General features: G+C 40.5%; 1 protein-coding gene across 1 annotated transcript in view; it reads right to left on the bottom strand.

The window, feature by feature from the left end:
- Positions 1 to 2,545: 2,545 nt before the first annotated feature.
- The window catches only part of TBCA (tubulin folding cofactor A), a 32,981-nt gene continuing 12,881 nt past the window's right edge, over positions 2,546 to 22,645 (bottom strand). Inside the window, exons 2-4 of the mRNA XM_069001661.1 lie at positions 19,531 to 19,636; positions 13,581 to 13,667; positions 2,546 to 3,685 (exon numbers count right to left, since the gene is read on the bottom strand). Coding sequence (XP_068857762.1) covers positions 3,605 to 3,685; positions 13,581 to 13,667; positions 19,531 to 19,636 — 274 coding nt within the window. The 3' untranslated portion in view covers positions 2,546 to 3,604. The remainder of the gene's footprint in view (positions 3,686 to 13,580; positions 13,668 to 19,530; positions 19,637 to 22,645) is intronic.

The raw sequence follows: 22,645 nt of genomic DNA, 5'->3' as shown, positions 1-22,645 counted from the left end.
CTTGTGAATCCTTCTTATTTGTTCATCCCTTTTAGTTGCAGCTTCTAGCTGCAATAATGCTTCTAGATAAAGCCTTTCTAAAAAGAAGGGGAGTGTAAGGGTTGTTGCCCTTGTCTCATGAGCTAATGTTTTGCATGTAATTCACTAAAATTCTTTTATATCTCTCAGAAATGGTGTCTAGCACTTACTTTTTCCTATGTTGGTGAAGTAGAAAATTGCTGCTGCCATGTGTAAGTTTGCTTTCTTATTTAAATACGTCCTTACTAAAAGAAGTATTTTAAAATTTCTCCAGTTAGTCAGAAACCTTTTGATTTCTGATATTGTCCTTGAAGATACTGAACACCCTTGTATCACCCACATATTAAATGCATACACTTCCTATTCTACTTCTTTTGTCATACAGGTCTGTTGAAGAGAATGTCAGAGACTGAAATATTATAATTTATGACTTAAACATTCTCTTGAAGGACTTTTAAGACTGTATTACAAAAGCTGCAAAGAAGACTACTGCACCCTGAATGGGGCCCTGGCTGATGAAGATAAGATAAAAACTTGCTGGGGACATTTCACAAAGCACAGGCTTAATACCTCCAAAGGTGGAGACCACAGCCCCAGGGCTATCAGCTGCCAGGCTCCCACAGACCCTCCACCAAAGGGCAGAGGGAGGAGAGGCTTTGGGTATCTGGGAAAAGCCTCTGGTCAGAGGCACAGTGACTGCCCATCCTCCATTGGGCAGATGGTGTATGGTGTGGTGTGGTGGCGTGGCCACAGCAGCGACGGGGGACCCTCACCACCAGCAGAGCAGATGGAGAGGTGCAACAAGACATGGCTGGTACCCTCGGATGGGTGATTTGCTTCCACCTAACCCCTGTCACTTCTCCCTGTCCCCCACCCCACACACACTTTATTCCCTTTCTTTCTTTTCTCTTCCCTTCTCTTTGCCTCTTTTACTATTAAATAAAATACATCAATTTTTTGCCAACAACATCTAACCTCGTTTGGTTTAATCTCGTTTCTGGGGATATCTTGAACCTTCTAAGTTCTTTCCGGTTTATGCACAGAGACTTAGCTTGCTTTGCTTTTCTGGGTTTAAACTGGATCGTAACAGAGAACTGTACCTTTTAGGGTGATCAGACCACCCAATTTTAGTAGTAAATTCTTGGTGATTGCCCAGTCTTAAGGAGCTGTGCAGCCACCAGTCATACTAACATGGCAATTCTGAGGACCCAGCCTATTAGGAGTAAGTATGGCCTGGTTATTGAGCATCTCCCTTGATCTGAACCTCCCGAGTTAGACCAAGGACTTGAAGTCCCTCCCCCACCCCCACGTGTTTGAATGCAGATTGACTGGAGCTCTGTTGAAAGGTTTCACCAGATACGGGGAAGGTGGGTTGCCAAAACAGGATGTTGTTACAGGGAAATAGAACAGCTCTGTGTGGTTTAGGCTTTTTGTGGATTTAACCCAAAATACTTGTGTACAGTTAGCTCTTTCCTTCTCCTAAAGGATGTTGGCAGTCTGAAAACATGCTGCTGTCCCCTTCAGAAGTTACAGTTCCAGAGGTATCTGGAGACAAAGTATTTTCAGGTGTGAACATACCTTGATTTTCATCAGTGAGGCTGGCTACTTCCTGTACTACAGAACATGCTCATTTTTAGATAAGTCAGTGGTATATCACAGTATCATCTTGGTTCATGATGCAGTAGTAGGGAGCTAGGAAATGGCTTGGACAGAGACATATTAGACGAACATGAGAAACCAGTCACCCTAGAAACTACTGTAGCAAGAAACTTTTCCCTGGAGTTTATGTAACAGTTAAAAGCTGTGTGACTTTCATTCTAAATGCCAACTTAAACCATATGACAATCCTACTTGCCTTTAGCCACTATGGGTCACCCCTGTCTAGCTCTCATATACATTTCTTGTGGTACTCAGCAACTGCATATCATTTTTCTGTGGGCTTTTTTCCCAGAAGTGTATATTCTTTCTTCTCAAGAAGAGCAATTTTTATTCTAAACCCTGTTTACCCAGCGGACTTGGCATCTCCCTACACCTCCTTTTCAGCGCAGCATTTATTCACCACACTCCACTCAATGGCTGCAAGCAGACTCATGCTGCAATCTGTCAGCTGAGACACACGACCTGGTTTGTGCACTCCAGCCACCTTTCCCCGTGAAGGTCCATAGAAGAAAACCGGTGAAATGAGTATCCAAAGACAGATGTTTTCCTCAATAGCAGTTCATATGTGCTGTGAACCAGGCAGTGTCTGCTTGGCAGATCCATGCCTAGAACACAATGCTGGTAAGAAGGTATGCATGTTCTCTTATGAAACTATACTGTCAAAGCAGGTTTCACCTCTTAGCCCTCTATGGTACTGGTCTGGGGCCACTTCAAAAGTGGCCCCACTTAATATCATTCTGACTGATTCAATCAGCAAACTTTTGGTGTTGATCTGTCAGAGCAGTGCTTAAGTGTGATGGAGAAGTAGACATTACTCTGAATGTGCTTAAGGTACGTAATAAGTACTGAAACAGCAGTTTACTCCAACTCAGGCAAATTAACAAAGAATTTTATTGAGTATTCAATTTAGCACCACACAAAAGGTACACTGTGCTTTGTGTTGCCTTTAAGAAACATGCCAGAACACTTTCAAACTATAAAAACTAATGTAAAAAGCTTTCTTGTTTATCAACAGAACTTACTATTTGCTTAAGAGAAGCTACTCTGAAAAAACCACAGCTTTTGTACATAATGTTTTAATGGTCTTCCAAGGCAGACTAAGTGTTGTTCCCTTACCCACTAGCTCTCTTTCATGTCCTGGGGTTTGAACTTTGTTAAAAAAAAAAATCACTTAGGCCAAGGTGCTTTCGAGAAAAGCATTCAGTCCAGAACTCTTATTAGCAGATGCAACTCACAATATACTAGTCACCTGCTACATTCTGCTTCTTGAAAAGTAGAATAATTTTGATCAATGGAAATTGTATGAATTGGGCTCTACGAATCAGTTCCATGCTCACTGAGAAAGATCTGGAGTCAGCTTTTAGTTTTGTCTTGGACTCAAAGATAAACAAGGAGTATATACTTGATAAAACTACAGAAAAATTGTACCACAGAGAAAAGGTGGGTGACTGGGAAGGGTCATTTAGTCTACTTTCTCTTTCAATACAGATTTTTATGCTGTAATGGCTTGAAATTATTCCAAATATAAGGTGCTTCTAAAGCCCATGTCAGGAGGTTGGAACTAGATGGAACCTTTCCAATCCAAACCATTCTATGATGCTATTTCATTCTGAACTATTTACTGGTTCCTCACATAGCCAAACTTTAACTGTTCAGATTTAAGTTCTCTATATTAACTATTACACTAACATTAAATGGGCTTTATTTTCCTTTTTTTAATTGAGGTGAACTGGAAATATATCTGTTTTGCCTGAATATGGAACACACAAATATTTCAGAACATTCTTTGATGCACCTTGCAGTTAGAGAAAGCCCAGTTTGCATAAACGGAACTTTAGCAAGTCAACGATAGTAGTAGAGCCATAGTCAAATGAAACTGTGGAATAGACCCCGTGCTAATGCATATAAAGAGAGAACTGGAAAACAGCTAGGCTTCCAGCTTCACTGACTCCAGTATGGAACGTGCTTCTTTATACTCTTCAGCTTCTTCCAATTCTTTTTCGTTTTCCTGTAATCAAAAACAACATTTTTGAGTACTCTGAAAATAACTGTTGTGGGATTAAATTTAAGAAGGTAAAAAAACTGCTAGCAAATGTTGTTGTCTGTTCTAAGCTTCCCCTCCCTGAGACAAGCCAGGATTTGCCTCTGTCATGTGCTCTGAAGCCCTTTGTTCCAAACGCAGGCAAAACCAAATGTAACTCAAACTCTTTAGCAGTGTCTCATTGGCCGGTCACCCCGGGTCCGCCCCCAGTCCTCCCCTTTCCCCTTCTCCCAGTAAAAGAAAGGACCAAGAGGGGGCCCGGCCTCTTTGGCTTGCACCCTTTTTGCGAACATCTTGTCTCTGTTTCTATTTGAAAGCTTCTAATTGCAGGAATTGGCAACCAAAAGCTGTATTTCTCCCTCTTTGCTTCTGCTGGTGGTATCAGCTTTGCAGCTACTATTGCTGCTTTTAGAGCTACTGAAATGCTGGATTGCCCGTGCTACCTCTCTAGGCTGCCCGAGGCTTTCTAAGGCATTGAACTACGAGCCTAGCCAGTAAAAAGCTGTAAGTATCTCCACATCTGGCACCCAACGTGCTCTCTGAGCCCCAGTTCTGAGAGACTTTTAGGGTGTCCCAGTAGCTGCGTGTCTGCTGGAGTCAGCTCTGCACATTCTGCCGTGCCAGCTCTCTGTAGTGAGCTGTTACTTTTTGCGTAACAGTGAGCCCAGAGCCTCAGCCTGTACCCTCACCCACACCACGTGGCGAGGGAACGGCTGGAATGTAGAAGACCCTCTTCACTTATTTTTTCTCCAGACCTGCTTTCCTGTGGTAAATCCAGAATTCTGGTGAGTATTTCCCTGCCAGTTTAGGGGCTCCTCTCTTAAGCTGGTGCTGGTGCAAACTTTCTCTTTTTTTCCCCTCTTTTTTTGCGATTTGGGGCTGAGGTTTGTGGTGCTGCATTTGTTATGGGATCTGAGGTTTCTGCACACCGTAGAGAAATATACTACCAAGTTCAAAGCTACCTTTCTTGTACTGGGCATAAATATCCTAAAAATCTGGTTCAATCTTTTGTATGATAGCTTTTTCAGTACTTTCCTAATCTGTCCTCCCTTCTGAATTTTGGGACAAAGTGGGGAGAAAACTCTCCTCTCTTAGGTGTGCAGGAGACGACACAGTTTCAAAATTTTTTCCTCTCCTGTTACTAAGTTATACTTTGCTGGTTAAAAAAGCAGTACATGAAAAGCCACTGCAAAAACACTCTTTTAATTCCCTTACACCCTCTTCCAACCCCTGTGTCCCTGACCCCTCTTCCCCTACGCTGGAAAACACAGCTAGAGCAGACTGCTTTTCAGCTCAGGAGAGCCATCGTCCTCCTGGCTCACCCATGTTTCCTCAGCACCCTGCCTTGGACTGGAATCCGGAGCCAGTACAAGGACCTTTCCAACCCCTTTTCTCCATTCCTTTGTCCCCAGTTTCTAGCCCTCATGTTTTAAGCACGCAGAAAAACCCCTTCTCCCCTGATCTCTTTGTTCCCAGGGACAGCCATTGCCATGTGCTCACAGCCCGGGAAAAACCCCCTCCCCCCAACCCCTTTTTCCGAGTTTGTCTCCAATAATGGCGGACACTACATTTCTTCATCCCCAAACTACACCTCCCACAATCCCTTTCTCCCCCACTCCACAAATCCCTTCTTGTCCCCATCCCCTCCCACTCCTGTGTTGGAACCTGTCCCCGCCCCCAAAGCATCATGTTTCACCTCCCTCTGTTCCCGCCCATGACTCAAGAACCGCCCCTGCCTCCCACAACCCCGCCCCCAACCCCTCCCCTCCTCCTGCCACGTCCCCACCTCCACTCCCTGCCCCTCCACTCCCCTCCCCTGCTTCCCATTGTCCCGCCCCAGGTTTGCAGTCATGTGACTACCTCCTTAAATCCTGAAACTCACGGTTACCTGGAAGTACCTCCAGCTGCTACTACGCTCTCTCGTACTAGCACGGGAGCCAACCCTGGCTGGATGCCCTTTCCTTATTCTAATATTAAGGATTTGTGCAAAGCAATTAAGGAGTTTGGGATGCATAGTAATTATTTTAAGAGCCTTTTAAGTGCTACTTTTGCAACTCACTTACTTGTACCTCATGATTTAATTACAATAATGCAAACTCTTCTCACATCTGGTGATTTTGTGTTGTGGAAACAAAAATGGAAAATAATTTTATCTGATTTATTGCAAATTTTGTGGCAAACTCCAGATAATTACCTGGACTTTGACAACAATTATATCACATTAGACCTTTTATCTGGTGACAATAATATGGCAAATACCCAAAAACAAGCAATGCTTATCTCTCACCCAGTTCTTACTGAAATCACACGTGCTGCTGAAAAGGCCTTAACACTACTACCATCTCAGACTCCTACATCTCATTATACCAACATCAAACAATTGCCAAATGAAAACATTATTTACTTCTGTAACTGTGCGGAGCTATCTTTTCCCAGGTCCCTAATCCTGACCTCCAACAAGCGCTCCTACTCGAACTGCTCCAAGTGAATATGAATGATGCTTGCAAACAAATCATCCTGACCCTTCCTTTGCACCCCCCTCCGACTGTTGAATCCATCCTCGAAGTCTGTACAAAGAAGGTGCAGCTGAACACAGCTGTTCCCCTTTTGCAAAAAGTGGGGATGGTGGGGGAGGTTGTGGAGAATGCTATGGGTACAGGGCAAACTCAATCACGAGGTAACTTTATATGCTATCGTTGTCAGAAAAAGGGACATGTAGCTCGCAATTGCAGAACAATTATAATTGCTGATAAAAACTCTCCAAAGACTGTTTCCCCAGGTCAGCAGCAGGGAAACTAGCGACTCAACGCGTCCTAACAGCTCCATGTTCCGACATAAATAGAGCTGCAGACAAAGCAACTTGGACTTCTGGATGCAGGTTTAAGGTAATCTGTGATGAAACACACCATTTCAACAACAACAACCAGACTGTAATGCCCCTCTCATTCCAGAATGTGGACCACATGCCAGACCTTACATCCCTTTTTGTTACTGGGGACGCTCGGGAAACACCTGCTGGGATAGAGGTTACACCCACGCTCATGAAAGTGGATCAGAACGGGTGTTCTAACCTAATTGTACAATGTATATATCCACTGTACTTCATGCCAAAGGGTCAAGTCATTGCACAGGCCATTCCACTGCCCACAGATGGTCATATCCCAACCATCTGTTGAACTGAGGCTTTGGGAAACGATAAACCTGTAGTAGAATGTAAGCTCCATCACAGATCACATAAAATCAGTATCATGGGAATGACAGACATAGGGGCTGATGTGTCTGTCATTCCATTTGATGAGTGGCCTGCGCAATGGGAATTGCAGTCTCAGGGTATCATACAAGGGATTGGAGGTACCCAAATTGCGAAGCAATCCAAAAACACCATTCAAATTGAAGGTCCTGAAGGGCAAATAGAGACACTTTGTCCATATGGCCTAGACACCAAATTCACCCTGTGGGGAAGGGATGCCATATCTCAGTGGGGAACAAAAATTGATATCACCCCTAGACATCAAAATTTTCCCTTGCGGCCGCTGGAGCAGAGTTCCAACCACAAAAGCTAACTTGGAAAACAGATGAACCAGTGCGGGTTAACCAGTGGTCGCTAAAAGAAGAAAACTTAGGGGCACTCAAAACATTAGTAGCTGAACAATTGGCTAAAGGGAATATCGTACCAACAGCCCATGGAATACACCTGTGTTTGTAATACAAAAACCGGGAAAGAACAAATACAGGCTCCTCCAAGATTTTAGAGAAATCAATAAGGTTATTAAAGACATGGGACCCCTTCAACCAGGTATGCCATCACCTTCAATGTTCCCACAACATTGGCATTTAGCTGTTCTTGATATTAAAGACTGCTTCTTTCATATTCCACTCCACCCTGCAGATGTCCCTCGATTTGCATTTTCTGTGCCCTCTATTAATCGTGAAACTCCCATGGAACGTTACCATTGGCTTGTGCTTCCCCAAGGTACGAAAAATTCCCTAACCCTCTGCCAAGAGTATATTGCTAAAATTCTATCTCCCATCCATGCCAAAGCAGAGAAAGCCATCATCCTACATTACATGGATGATGTACTGGTATGTGCTCCCAATAATCAGTATCTCGAGTAGACACTTAACACGGTGATTGAGGCCCTAGAGGCCAAAGGCTTTGAATTACAACCTGAAAAAATGCAGAGAACAAGCCCTTGAAAATACCTCGGACTCAAAATCACAGAAACCTCTATCACACCAACACCCGTCACCATTAATAATAACCCAAAACCACTAGAGGAAGTGCAACACATCTGTGGGACACCGAATTATTTAAGACCCTGGTTAGGACTCACCACAGAGGATGTAGCTCCTATTGCAAACCTGTTAAAAGGGGAAGGCGGTCCAGCATCCCCTAGATCCCTGACAGAAGAGGCAAGGCAGTCTTTCAAAAAGATACAAGAGATCATTTCCACCAGACAAGCACACATGTATCAGCCTTCCCTACCCTTTAAGCTTGTCATTCTAGGGGAGGTACCACGCTTTCACGGCCTCATATTTCAGTGGGACAAAGAGCAGAAGGAACCCCTCATCATACTGAATGGGTGTTCCTTCCACTCCAACCGCCTAAGACCATCACACAGCCACAAGAACTAATAGCAAAAATTATCATGAAGGGTAGAGCAAAGCTCTGCACCCCGGCAGGATGTGACTTTGCATGCATCTACTTACCTGTAACTACAGACACATTAGATCACCTACTTCAAAATAATATAAATTTACAATTTGCATTGGATAGTTACTCAGGCCAAATCTCAAATCATTACCCAAAACATACATTGTTCAACCTGGCATTCTCTTTCATCCCTCAAGAGATTCAAAGTAAAAAACCCCTTGATGTGATTACCATTTTTACTGATGCTTCAGGAAAGAGTAAAAAATCAATGATCACATGGAAAAACCCAGACACAAAAGTGGGAATCTGACATCAAAGTAATCCAGGGATCACCACAAGTATCTGAACTAGCAGCCGTCGTCAGAGCATTTGAGAGGTTCAAAGAACCCTTTAATTTGGTCACAGACTCAGCATATGTAGCTGGAGTAACTGTTAGAGCTGAGCATGCTCTCCTAAAAGAAATCTCAAACAAAAATTTTATGATTTGCTCTTAAAGCTAATTTTTCTGGTTTCCCACAGAGAGCATTCCTATTTTGTCATGCATGTAAGGTCACATACAAACCTGCCAGGATTTATTGCCGAGGGTAATCGTAGAGCTTGTTGGGAAATAGAATTATTGGGATCAATAAAAGAACTGTAGCAAGAGCCTGCAAGCAAAAGGCCTGTGTGTGAGAAAAAACTCTCCATGAGAAGATTCTTGTGTGAGAAAAGGCCTGGGGAACAAAAAGTGAGGTGAAGACTTGCAGCTGTTCAGATAAGACCCAGAGAAGGGAGGTAAACATTGAATTCTTTTAATCATAACATAACTAATAGAAACTTGCCAATGTAAGTCCAATTAGGTAGAAGTAGAAATGCGCTTTGATAAGCTTTAAGCCACTTAGGAGTTAACAAGCTGGTATACTATATAAGTGCCTTTGGATTGCTAATTAACGGAGTTTTGCTCCTATCAACCATATTGGTTTTGGACTGCATATTCTTCCCCCCGCCGGAGTCACCGGGCCCTCTCTCCTTTTTACATTTCCAACAAGAGCTGATGCTCTGGCTATGCCAGCAGACAGTTTTATCAGCCGATTTACCAAAGCTCCCCCAAGTTTTTGAACAAGCAAAATTGAGCCATGCCATGTACCATCAAAATATTCCTGCTCTTATCCGCATGTTCCATCTGTCACGGACACAGGATAGTGGCAACATGTCCCAACTGCCAGAAGCTAACAGCTTCCATCACTGGGCATGGGGGTCAATCCCAGAAGCATTAACAGTGGTGAAGTGTGGCAGATGGACGTCACACATCTCCCTGAATTTGGGAGATTAAAATACATTCACATTTCTATTGATACCTTCTCTGGTGCTATGTGTGCCTCTGCACATGCAGGTGAAAAAGCTAAGGACGTTGAAAAAATCTTGTCCAAGCTTATGCTGTGAGGAGATAAAAACTGATAATGGACCTGCCTACACCTCTCAGGAGTTTAAAAACTTTCATCAGCAGTGGGGATTTTGACATGTTACAGGTATTCCTCACTCCCCAACTGTACAAGGCATTGTTGAACGTGCCCATCAAACCCTCAAGCAAATGCTGCTACAACGGTCAGGGACCACTAAACTCAACTCACCTGCCCTCAGAGTCAGCAAAGTGTTGTTTACCATAAACTTCCTCAACGGCACCTTTGAGGATCCAAACCCTCCCATCTATCGCCATTTCCAGAAGACCAGGAGACAGAAACTGAAGGAGAATCCAGAAGTCCTGATCTGGGACCCAGAGACTCAAAAAATCCAAGGACCATACAAACTTGTAACTTGGGGACATGGGTGTGCCAGTGTATCTACCCCTCAAGGACTGAGGTGGATCCCAGGGAAATGGATAAAACCTTATGTCACTTCCTCAAAAGTCAAGGAGATTAAAACTGCCTCCTAGAGGAGATGCCATAAAAAGGATCCTGATTTTGCACTCTCATGTAAACCCCCTACTCCAGATTTTGATGTTAATCCCTTAAGTTAAGTTGCACTGTTTTGCACTCACATTTTGCACTGTTGTTTTGTTACTGTTCTATGCACTTTAAGTTACTAAGAGTTACAACCCAGCTTTAAAGAAAAACAAATAGGGAATTGTTGCTGCCTGTTCCGAGCTTCCCTTCCCCCTCCCCAAGACACTTGTCTCTCTCATGTGCTCTGAAGCCCTTTGTTCCAAATGCAGGCAAAACCAAATGTAACTCAAACTCTTTAGCAGTGTCTCATTGGCCGGTCACCCCAGGTCCGCCCCCAGTCCTCCCCTTTCCCATTCTCCCAATAAAAGAAAGGACCAAGAGGGGGCCCGGCCTCTTTGGCTTGCACCCTTTTTGCGAACATCTTGTCTCTGTTTCTATTTGAAAGCTTCTAATTGCAGGAATTGGCAACCAAAAGCTGTATTTCTCCCTCTTTGCTTCTGCTGGTGGTATCAGCTTTGCAGCTACTATTGCTGCTTTTAGAGCTACTGAAATGCTGGATTGCCCGTGCTACCTCTCTAGGCTGCCCGAGGCTTTCTAAGGCATTGAACTACGAGCCTAGCTGGTAAAAAGCTGTAAGTGTACCTCCTCAAGCAAATATGAAGGCTGAGGTACTCAACAATGTTTTTGTCTTACTGGCAGCTTCTTTCCACACCTCTGAAGTGGACAGACTATGAAATAGGGACTGGGAGAGCAAAGTCCCTCCCATTCTAAGTAAAGATTAGGTTCTTTATCTAATCTTTACCTTATCAGGATGACCACCTGAGTAACCTGAATGTACCTAAATCTACAGGACCTGACCAGATGCTTCCCAGATTCCTGGGGGAATTGCCTGATGTAGTTGCCAAGATCCTCTCTATAACATTTAAAAAGTCATGGTAGTCAGGTGAAGTCCTTAAAAAAAACAAAAAGGGAATTGTCATTGTGGACTACATGGACCCCCACAACATCCTTCTCTGTAAATTGGAGAGAGGTGGATTTGATGGGTGGACTCTTCACTGGATAAGGAATTGGCTAGATGGTCACAGCCAGAGAACTGGTCAATGACTGAATGTTTGGATGGAAATCAGTGACAAGTGGTGTCCCTTGGGTGTCTGTATGGTGACCAGTGTTATTTAATATCTTCATTAATGACATAGAAAGTGAGACCAGTGAATGTGCAGATAAACCAAGCTGAGTAGTGCAGCTGATGCACCTGAGGGATGGGATGCCATCCAGAGGAACATGGACAAGCTTGAGAAGTGGGCCCATGAAAATCTCATGAGGTTTAAGAAGGCCAAGTGCAAGGTGCTGCACCTGGGTCAGAGCAACCCTGGTATCAACACAGGCTGGGGGATGGACAGATCAGAGCAGCCCTGCCCAGAAGGACTTGGGGGTGCTGGTGGGTGAGAGGCTGGACATGACCCAGCCATGGACACTCACAGCCCAGAGAGCCAAACGTGTCCTGGGCTGCATCCAAAGCAGCGCGGCCAGCAGGGCCAGGGAGGGGATTCTGCCCCTCTGCTCTGCTCTGCTGAGACCCCACCTGCAGTGCTGCATCCAGCTCTGGGGTCCCAGCACAGGAAGGACATGGAGATGTTGGAGTGAGTCCAGAGGTGGTCACGGAGATGATCAGAGGGCTGGAGCACCTCCCCTCTTAGGACAGGCTGAGAGTTGGGTTTGTTCAGCCTGGAGAAGAGACGGCTCTGAGCAGCCCTCATAGCAGCCTTTCAGTACTTAATGAGGGCCTACAAGAAAGGTGGGGACAAACTTTTTAGTAAGGCCTGTTGTGACAGGACAAGGGGTGGTGGCTTTAAGCTAGAAGAGGATAGATTCAGACTAGATATAAAGAAGTTTTTTACAGTGAGGGTGGTGAAACTATTGGACAGGTTGCCCAGAGAGGTGGTAGGTGCCACATCCATGTAAATATTCACTGTGAGGCTGGATGAGGCTCTAAGCAACCTGATGTAGTTGAAGATGTTCCTGGTCATTGCAAGGGAGTTTGAACAGATGATCTATAAAAACCGTTCTATGAAACGAGGAATATAAAACTTTTGAAAATGCACATACTATGTTACTAAAAGCACAGGTAAATTCTTTTGTCCTGCTTAAGGTCCCAGATAACGGCTGGCATGTGCAAGTAGATGCGCATACCTTTATTTTATCATGTTAATATTTAAAACCAAGTAAGAACAAACCAGTAAGAACAAACTTCAGACCAAGAGTCCTCTTAGAAAATTGTCAGTAGACTGACAACTGAAAAACATACTACGGATACAGTAAATTTTAGTAAAAGCATTGAAGGTGAGCTAAGCACAGAAAGCACACATGAAGACTTCCAAATTCTTAACAATAGTAACTGCCCTCATTCCTTGTTTTAAGTTTGCATACTATGAGTCAATAGCATCATTTCTTCATGCCACTGAAATCTAGACTGACTAACTGTTAAGTAAGTAGTTGAATGACAAAAAGACCCTAAATCCTGCCAAGTACTGAGCATTTATTCTGGAAAACAGTAGAGGCAAACTACCTGAGACTAGGACACTGTGACTTTTCCATTAAAAAAGTACTTGCATTTTAGCTATCACTTTATCTGGGACACAATTTAGGCTGTATATTTTTAGTCTCACAATACCGTTTATTGTGTATGAACACATGTAGCTGAGTTCTTGATGAGACACCAGCTTTTAAAATAAGTATGATCATCTCCAAACGTAGTATAGGTTCAGTGAATCTATTTGTACAAAATACTCTTTATTTCTGCAAGTATTTGTATCTTTAAAAACATGGCAGTACTGCTCACTTCACTAATAAAACATAAAGAAATAGTCAGCGAGGACTCATTTGACTTATCCATAGCAGAATAAAGGCAGTAACCAAAGTATTTTGACAATTTCAGTTCCCTACAAGCATATTATATACATTTATACTATCTATAAAACCGAAAGTGGGTGAACTGATTCCTCTGATTATGGAACTAGCACAGGAGTTCTGACTCATTTTCACAGTCTGGTGTAAGCGTACGTCAAAGGTACATTCCATTGAAGATAACTTCTAACACACACAGTCTTTACAGACTGAAGACCAAGTCTGCAAAGACAGTTATCTAAAGCAAAATACTGGTATCTTACAGGATGCTGATCTTTGGACCTACAGAAACAAATTCTTTAATCCAGCTTTAATTTGCTGCAGTTGTTTATCCAAGTGCACCTAGCACTTCTTCATCAGTGGGGTGTGGTGCAATACTCACTAGTAGTTGAGTAAGCTCTGCATGTGCAACTTCTAGTCTGCGCTGGCAGTCTGGAATCATCATTCGTGACTCTTGCAAGATCTCGATCTGTGAAAATTGGAAGTCAAATTAGAATATATTCCAGATAGAAACATTATCTTTTAGGATAAGGCTTTACTCTGAAAAATCAGCAATCTAGTCATTACCTAGGAACTTCAGAACAGTTGCCTATCTTCTGAATAGGCTTCTTTTCTTAAAAGATAGTAACTTAGCATAATTGCCTAAAACTCTGTTAATTTACAGGACATTTCCATTTACTCTGTGCTTAACTAAATATCAAGTGCAAGACAGTATTTAGAATAATCCTTCCCTGGGGAAAAAAGTACAGCTTAGTAAGGTTTTTCAGCATCTGTTAAAAAGTCTATTTAAAACAAAACTTTCTCCTGCTGTCATGAAGCAGCTTCATCCAAAATGGGATCAGCTGGTTATATAAATATCTCCTGCATCTTTTGGGTAATAAAGAAAAAGAGTGTTCAGATAATACCCCATAGAGATAATTACTGCATGAAAAAAGTTATTGAGTTATTGATCACATTGTGTGCAGACTGCAGGAGGCTCTGACTGAAAGACAAAGGTAAAGAAAAATGAAAAGCAAAGACCAGCAGGCTCATATTTTTGATGCTTATCATGCATAAAAAGTTATTACATATCCTTGTGCTTCATTTTAGGATAAAGATTATTCTCACCATGCACTTTGAACAAAATTACTTAACTGGCACCCCACTGAATCTGAAAATCCTGCCACCTCCTAAAGAAAATAACGTCAGTTTTAAGAAAGGGAACATTTATTTCATGGAGCATTTCTGGATCTGAACACCAAACACTGAGAAGAAAAGATGTGCAGAGTTGTTCAGTAATGTTAAGTCTATTTATAAATGAAAATCTGTTACATATTTAAATATGAAACATCTACATTCAGGATAACCTGCAACAGAAAACCTTCCCTTTAAATGGCTTATTTCTTTCTGTCATTCCTATGTTGTATTGTCCTGCTAGTATGAGTGCTGCTCTACCAAAAGGTCATTGTAAAATGGATGTTAAGCTATAGCTAAGAATGTATTTATGTATTCAGGAAGGCTTTATGTAAACAAGACATTATCACCATGTTTTTAAGTGTCACTTAGTCCATTTGGTTTTTGAGAGAAAAAACTTAGTTTCGAATTTTACACTTTCATTGGTCAATGTAACATCCATAGAGTGAGGTGCGCCATAAACTGCATGAGATGATGCCTGTTGCTTTATGAAGTAGAATACCTACAGGAGTGAGAATATCCAATAATTACTTCCTTGCACCAGCATCGCTAAAGATTTGTGTGTTGTAAAGCTGGCAGATGATATGAAATTAGTAACTTACTTGGTATGTGCCACTAGGTATGTGACTTGGGAAGGCATATAAATCTAAAATCTGTAAGCTGTAGTCCTGCCTGCTCTAAGAAATGAACAAATCTACCCAAATCATTCTATTTGAAACAATATTGACTACTTTCCAAAGGGTTACCCAAGTTTTATTTATATTTGCCTATGGTTATGCAATGATGAATAAAAATCAGAAGGATGATAAATCCTAGAACTATATTCAGTAGGTGCAAACAGCTGGAGACTAGAACAGGAATTTTGTGGAACCATTGTCATTTAACTTTTCCATAAACCACTTTTTTCAAGTGATGCTGATAGTCCCAGATAGACTATTTACCTTTACAAATATACGTAATAAAGCAAAGTCAAAAGGTCAAATAATTATATAAGCTTTAGGACTGGACTTTTAAAAGTGTTCGTTCTTCAAATTCTATCAAAATTCTGCCCGACTTTTGGCCAGAACTGTAAGGGTAACAAGCACAACAGCCACTCAAACTCCAGTGCCAGTGCCAGCCATCCATCCCTCTGACACGCACTGCAGCTACTCAAATTCCACTGAGGAGACTGGGGCAATTCCAGCTCTAGCTAAGGACTGTTGTTTAACCCCAGTCAGCAACTGAATACCAGGCAGCAGCTCACTTGCTCCTGCCTGATAGGGAGAAGGTAACAGGAAGAAAAGGTAAACTGTGTGGGTTGAGACAAGAACAATTTAATAACTTTAAAAAATGCAGCTATAATAATGAAGGAGGGAGAGATATCAGTTTTATCAGCTTCAAAAAGACAAAAGCAGAGTATGTTGATTTGAGTTTTTTTCCCAGCTGACCCCCATCTAACCAAGAGATTTAGAGATATGCAGATCCACAAATAATTTGAAAGCTACAAAAAACAAAAGAAAAAAAACCCCCAAACCAACCCAACCCAACCCAGAAAAACCAAAAATAAAACCAAAAAACCCCCCACCAAACCTCCATAGGGATCTCCTTGCTCTTAGGACAGCCTGATATACTACTGGGTCACAGGGTATAATGGCAGTATTGTTTCATGTGACAAGAGTGCTGCTCTAAACAGAAGAGGTAGGCTAAAAACTGTGACAAATGTAAATGAATCATATATGTACCAATTATATATACATATATGAATATAAAGTCTAGCTTTTAAATACTGTCACATAATCACTTGCCCAGTTTCTGTTGCACAGATAATCCTAACAGTATGGATCTACTCAAAGATGAGAGTTAAGAAAAGATATGCAGATAATTGTTTGCTAAAACAAGTGCTACAGGTTTGAACTACTTTTCCTCAAAAAGTCTGTAAAACACTTGGAATCCACTGACTAATTACAGCCATATCTGGTGGAAGGACAGGGACCTAAAAGGAAAAAAGCAATCTCTAAGTATCACAAACACCAAAGGTTCCAAAATTTAGTAATCTCACTAAGTAAGAGATTGTAGCATACAAAAAATAATCATGGTAAGGCTACTGGTCGGTTAATTCATATTTGTAACTTAAATCCACACCATTGTAGTACTTCTCACCTAAGCAGTAAACAGGGAGTAGTATCAAAGCACTGGGTCTTGGTAATATCAGCGTGCTTGGCCAGGATGGTGGTGTGGGGATATAGAGAGTAGAACAGCATAGATGTTGTAGGAAAAAGCTGGGCACAGGGAAGGCAGGAGCTCAAAGGAGATACAGCATTAAGGTGAATTTGGACAGGAAAAAAACCCACAAATGCACACAAGAATTGTAGGAAACCCAGCTTTATGATTTCTACTTCCTTTCAGGCCCAAAAGAAGCCTGAGCTATCCACAAATACAGGATACAACAGCCCACTTGCTGTAGGCAAGTTGTCAAATACATTGATCAAAAGACTCCTGAAGGACCTTGAAGGAAAGCTTCAGTAAAAAACTGTTTTGTTTCTACAGTGTTTGAGTGCCCGAAGAAATGGCAATGTGTCAACAACAAACCACCTACCACTTCTAGCATGAAAGCTGAAGGAGGAGCTCTTTCCAACCAGGCAGGGTCTCTTCCAACCTGGTGATTCTGTTATTCTGTGAAACTAAGACTTCATTATGACAAAATCTGTAGGGAGGTGGAACTACACTACTTCTTGCTACCCAGAGAAAATATAAAGCAGCATTTGCACCTGGTGGGATAAATCAAAAGTATTTTAATATTTGTTATAATAATGAAGTCTTCTTGCACACTAAAATGGAATCTCCAAATTATAATTTTGGTCAGCATCTACCAGCACTGCAAGGAAACTGTCCTTTTTCTTTTTCTGGTATTGAACCTGCTCCTCATTAAGCAAGTCTTTCTGGACAGTTCAGATGTGGGCTAGCATCGAACAACTGCCAACCACTGCAGATGGTCACTGCCTCAGTTAGGCAACACTTGAGTCCACTGGAACCATGAGTTGCCCCACTGCATAAGGAGTTAGGAGAAAAATACTGAGTCACACCCTACTGCTCTTCAAAGGGACTGATCCTTCATTACAAACCAGACACACTCTAAAGAATACATATGCCGTAGGAATGGCATTATTCACCTTAAAGTGAAACTTTCCATATTCACTTTTGTATGTAAAACTGTGTGTTCTGAGTTGTAACTAGAAAACTAAATGTGAACAGTAGTACATCAAGAGAAAGTATTGCTTTTAAGCTTCTTAAGAATCCCTCCCGGAACTCTGGATTGATTTGTGTGTGTATATAAATACATAAATATAAACACACACATATAAATAGATGATTTAGCTAATACCTTAGCTAAACTAATAGTTAAAACTTTTCTCCTAGTCTCAAGTGACTGAATTTGTTCCCATCCCCTAACTGTTACTTTTCATTACCAAAATAAAGACTACATCTGTATTTTAAGTGTTATTCACCCTAGAAAAGAAATTACAGATTATTAACTCTCAGAGGCAATTCTTAAAATGTGTAACCTCCAGATATTTATCTGAAAAACATCTCAAAGTCTTATCTGTATCCAAAATACTGTTTTGAGCAAACTCTCCTGGTACTATATAACTTTCTTTTAATTCTCCAAATTTTTAATAACCTAAAATATTAACAACTTCCAGAATGCAAAATGCACTAAATGAACAAGAAGTGAAGACATCATTGCAAGAACTGATTGCTTTCAAAGTGGATCAGGCAACTTCTGAATGAATCCAAGACTGTTCCTGTGACGGCTTTTGTCACTGGTCTCTGAAAATACCTTCAAGTAGTATGTAACATTTAATTTCAGCAGAAGTTCCCAGCCATTGCTGGTTTTGACTTCCATGATATCTTGCAGGTCACTGTGGAAATACCATGATGCAGTCAAATAATCTGATGAATGGGCAACACTTAAAATAGGAATTGAATTCATTAGTTCTTGTTAGTACCAGATCTTCAAAAAGGCTACTGTTTGGGAGGATCTTCAAGTCTCAGTCTGGTGAGGCAGAAGACAGCTCTGCTCTGTAAATACAAATCTTTATTTGTCTACAAACGCTTTATTTGTATTTCATTCCCATGGCATAATGAAAGCAAGGCAGGACATAGACTATGAACTGAAATAAGAATTTACTAAAAAAAGTTGGTTTAGCTTGTTCTAAAAGCACATTCTCCTATCTTTTGTTAATTTTATATTTGAATTCTGTTTAACCTATTCTTCCATTGTTTAAAAATAAAGACAGGACACCAGAAGGTTATGTTTATGACTATTAAGTGAAAATAATTTTAGTTTACAGTTTTGATTTCTGTGAAGATTTGAGAGAAAGCATCTGGGAAATACCTGGGGGGAAAAAAGTAATCAAAAGGTAACATAGTTGAAAGAATATAAAGACCACAGTGAAACACAGACATTTCATACTTCTGTAGAGAATAAACACCAATCTCCCAAACCCAAGCCTTCTCCCCGTGAGCAGGAAATGCAACATTTTTTCTTCTTGATATGTATCAACTGCCTGCAACCACTATCCCTGTGGGAAACCTTTCAAGAAAAAATGTAATGATACTGTAACAGTGACACTAAACCATACTCTTGAGAAGACCAAAGTACAGCATGCTACTTCCATGACTTCACTACAAACTCCAGCAGCTCCGCATCTGCATACCCACTGCTCTCTTTCTCTGAGGTCTGTGATTTTACCAAAAGGATACTGGTGTACTCAAGAGCTGGAATGTTTCCCCTTCATATTAAGTATCAGGCATTCTCACTTTGCTGTAACACTTCCACTTAGCAGCAAGCACTTCATTTACCTATATGCATCCAGACCATGTATTTACTACAGGTTCTTAGTGTTTCTGGGAAAGAGTTCGTGATGGCTTCACACACAGTTACTGAGTAACAGCCATCCTGATACAAAGTGCTAAGTGATCTATCTATCTATCTATCTATCTACTATAATCCCTATAGTTTAACACCTAGAAGAAATTTCTACAGCTGCTTTTTATGACTTCTGCAACTGACAGGATTTTAGTCTAGTATTTATATAACAAGAGTCTGGAAAAAAGGACAGGAGATTCCTCGATCTAAAAATTACTGTGATTAAATGAAAACAAATAAGGATTTTTACCTGCTTCTTAATTCCATAATCATCACATGCTTCAGCTTTCATTTTTTCAATCTTTTCTTCTTGCTGTTTTGCTTCTTTTTCATACATAACTTTTTCTTTTGCCAGCCTGCAATTAATAAACAATTGATTGTGTTAATCTGGTTCTATTTCAGTAAAAAGTTACATCACTGTTAATAGCCCCCACCCAAAAGTTACAGGCCTGGAAGGTAATATGCAGTTTTATAAAAAAGGCTTTTAACCACTGCAAAAAACCCTGTATCTAGGAAATGCTGAATTTAGTTTTAATATATAATGAGAATTTTCTCCACTTATCTTGATGCTGGTCTGGGGGTCATAGACAAAGTAACAGTTCCATAATTTATATTACAACAATTTTCTTTATTTCCTATCTTTCAAAGGAAAAGGAATCCATGTTTTGATCCTAATAATGAACCTATATTTGGGAGCAGGATGTTTTTTGCTAAAAAGCACAGATTCAAGAGTAATGTAAATAAGTTTGAAGGTCAGAGAAATATTAAGCTAGTCGAATATGATGTTCTACAGTAATTACTACACTGCAATCCCATTATCAAGCTTTAGTATTTGTTGTTGCATCTCCCACTTTATTACATATGCTCATTAGGTATATGTTAGATTACACAATACCAGATAAGAACCAAAACATCCCTCAGGATATGAAAAATACTGGAAAAAATTCTGTCTTCAGCTAGTTCAAGAGCAGAACAAACATTGAGATGCTACCGCAGACCTGAAATCATGCTGAAGAAAATCCTTCCCCAAACAAGAGTAAGAAAAAGATCAGCCTATATAAGATTGTTTGAGAAGAATTTAATATCCAAAAGAACACAACCAGATCCAAGAAGCAAAGAATATATTATACAATGAAAGGAGAATAAATAAAGGTCTAGTAGAGAGCTTCATGACCACATTAGTGCATCAGCGCAAATTAATTCATAATCTGTCACAGTTAAGTGCCCTATTAGAAGTGCTGAGGATGCACAGAACGTTATCAGGGTGACAAGAATCTCTGTGAACTGAAGCTGCCACAAAAGCACCAAAAGCAGCTGTATTGCACGAAAAATTCCATCAAGAATATACTGATAATGCAGCAGTCAGAACTCTCCCTCTTTTTTATAAGTTTACATCAGCAAAACTGGTTTTGCTAAAATAGTCTTAAGATGTGGCTCCACAGCAGTCAGTCTAAGTTGGGCTGTGGCAGCACACACCTGAACTCATTTCAGTCCTCACAGAGTCACACAACCGGACAGGGCCTTCAGCCTTTCAAAGCATCTTCACCTGTGTGCAGAGCACATACTCTGGGGTATCAGCTCGGCCAGTTTCTACAAGTAAGCCAAGTACTAGCTTTGAGAAGTAGAACTGGAGAAAGACAGGAGCCTAATTACTAATAATAAAGACACTAAATCAGTGGCTGTAATTCCAACTATTGGAACTAGTTCCAGTATTAGCATCAGTAAATATTGATTTAATAGAGGATGAGTTAATTGTTTGATCAAGGTTACCTGATTTAATTCCAGACAACATTAGCTGCTTTGCTACTTTTAGGTTGCAAAAAAGTTCATTTTAATCAATCTGTGAGAGAGATGACTTTTTTTGAATGAGAACCACAAACTCCCTTGAGGAGCAAAGGGAGACTAAGACTGAACAAAGTTGTTATGTGATTCACTTACTGAAGTGTGTATCCCAGTGAAACTAAAGGCAACTTGTAATGCTGAATAAAACATTTTAAATTATTTTAAATTTTAGCTAAAACAGAAGTTTCAATGCTTGTCATTATTTATATTTTCACATTCACATTCCTATGCATACTAACTTTTCAAACTGACTGTTCAGTCAAGTTTGCATACTTTTATCAAACAGGAAAAGACTGCATGTTCTGATGTAGTTTAGAACTAACTTGAACTTTTGCCTACCTTTCTCACATCTGGATACTTAAGAATTGCACTGGTATTTATTGACCTATTTCTGTAGTAGCTGCACAGAAGGAGAACTTGAAATATTCTGAAATATGAGAATGTTTTCTGTGACAGATTTCCCACTGCACTTTGTTCAGTACTCAGATTTATCTAAGTCAATGCTCTGTTTATCATAAGATTGGGATGGTGATACCTAATGCTATTAAAGAAGTTCTGATTTGAAAACATTTCCTGTCCTAGATCCTTTCTCTAGATGTCATGAAACCATTTCTACTGTATATGTAGCTTGAGGAGATGCTAATTAAGTTGACAGCTTGATTAGAAAAGGAAAGTGAAATTTCTTAATGGAGAAATACTAATCACCCTTAATCACCTCTTAAAAATTTCAGCAGACATCTACACAAAAATACCTGCATGATACTTCCCTCTCTTCTTCCTTTAACCCTTTCTGTCTAGAAAATAGGTTCTGTGTTGGGTGGGGGTTTTATTTGTGGTTTTTTGTTTGATGTTTTGTTCGTTTGTTGTGGCTCTGTTTGTTTGGGGGGGTTTTTTGGTTGTTGTTTGGTTGGGTTTTTTTGGTGGTGGTGGGGTTTTTTGGTTGGCGGGTTGGTTTGGTTGTTTTTTTTCCAAAAGATTAAAATGGATACAAACAAGAATCTTTATATATGGCGTGACCATACACTGTGAACAGAGTAAGAATAGCTCAGTAGGTACCAGAAAAAGATCACAATTTGCTGCATTTGTGTACATTTCAAGGACACAAGTCATTCAGAGATGAAAAAACCTGCAACCATAAAAACCACAAAAAGCTTAACTTTAGCAGACATTTTACAGTGTCATAACAAACACAGGGTTTAGCAACTTTAACTTTCAACTGAAAGAATCCAAAAAAATAAAAGAAAATAAAAAGTTAATTACTTTTATCATGGCTGTATACCACACATATATACATATAATTTGTGTATCACACACATATGCTTGTATATGGGCAATAACCCTTTATTCTACAATAGACAGTTCCTTAAAATATTACCTTGTTTTTAAACAATCTGTCACCAGGTATGCATCTGAAACCTTATGGTTAGCCTTATTTCAGATACACAACATCCAGCATAGTCTAATCGTTCTGTAAATAAACCAAGCCATTTATCACCAAAAAGTTCTGTACATTGTAATGTATA

Source organism: Aphelocoma coerulescens (genome assembly GCF_041296385.1).
Source record: "Aphelocoma coerulescens isolate FSJ_1873_10779 chromosome Z unlocalized genomic scaffold, UR_Acoe_1.0 ChrZ, whole genome shotgun sequence".
Lineage (NCBI taxonomy): Eukaryota > Metazoa > Chordata > Aves > Passeriformes > Corvidae > Aphelocoma > Aphelocoma coerulescens.
The sequence above is the reverse complement of the archived record's forward strand: the minus strand, read 5'-3'. Positions and strand labels throughout refer to the sequence as shown.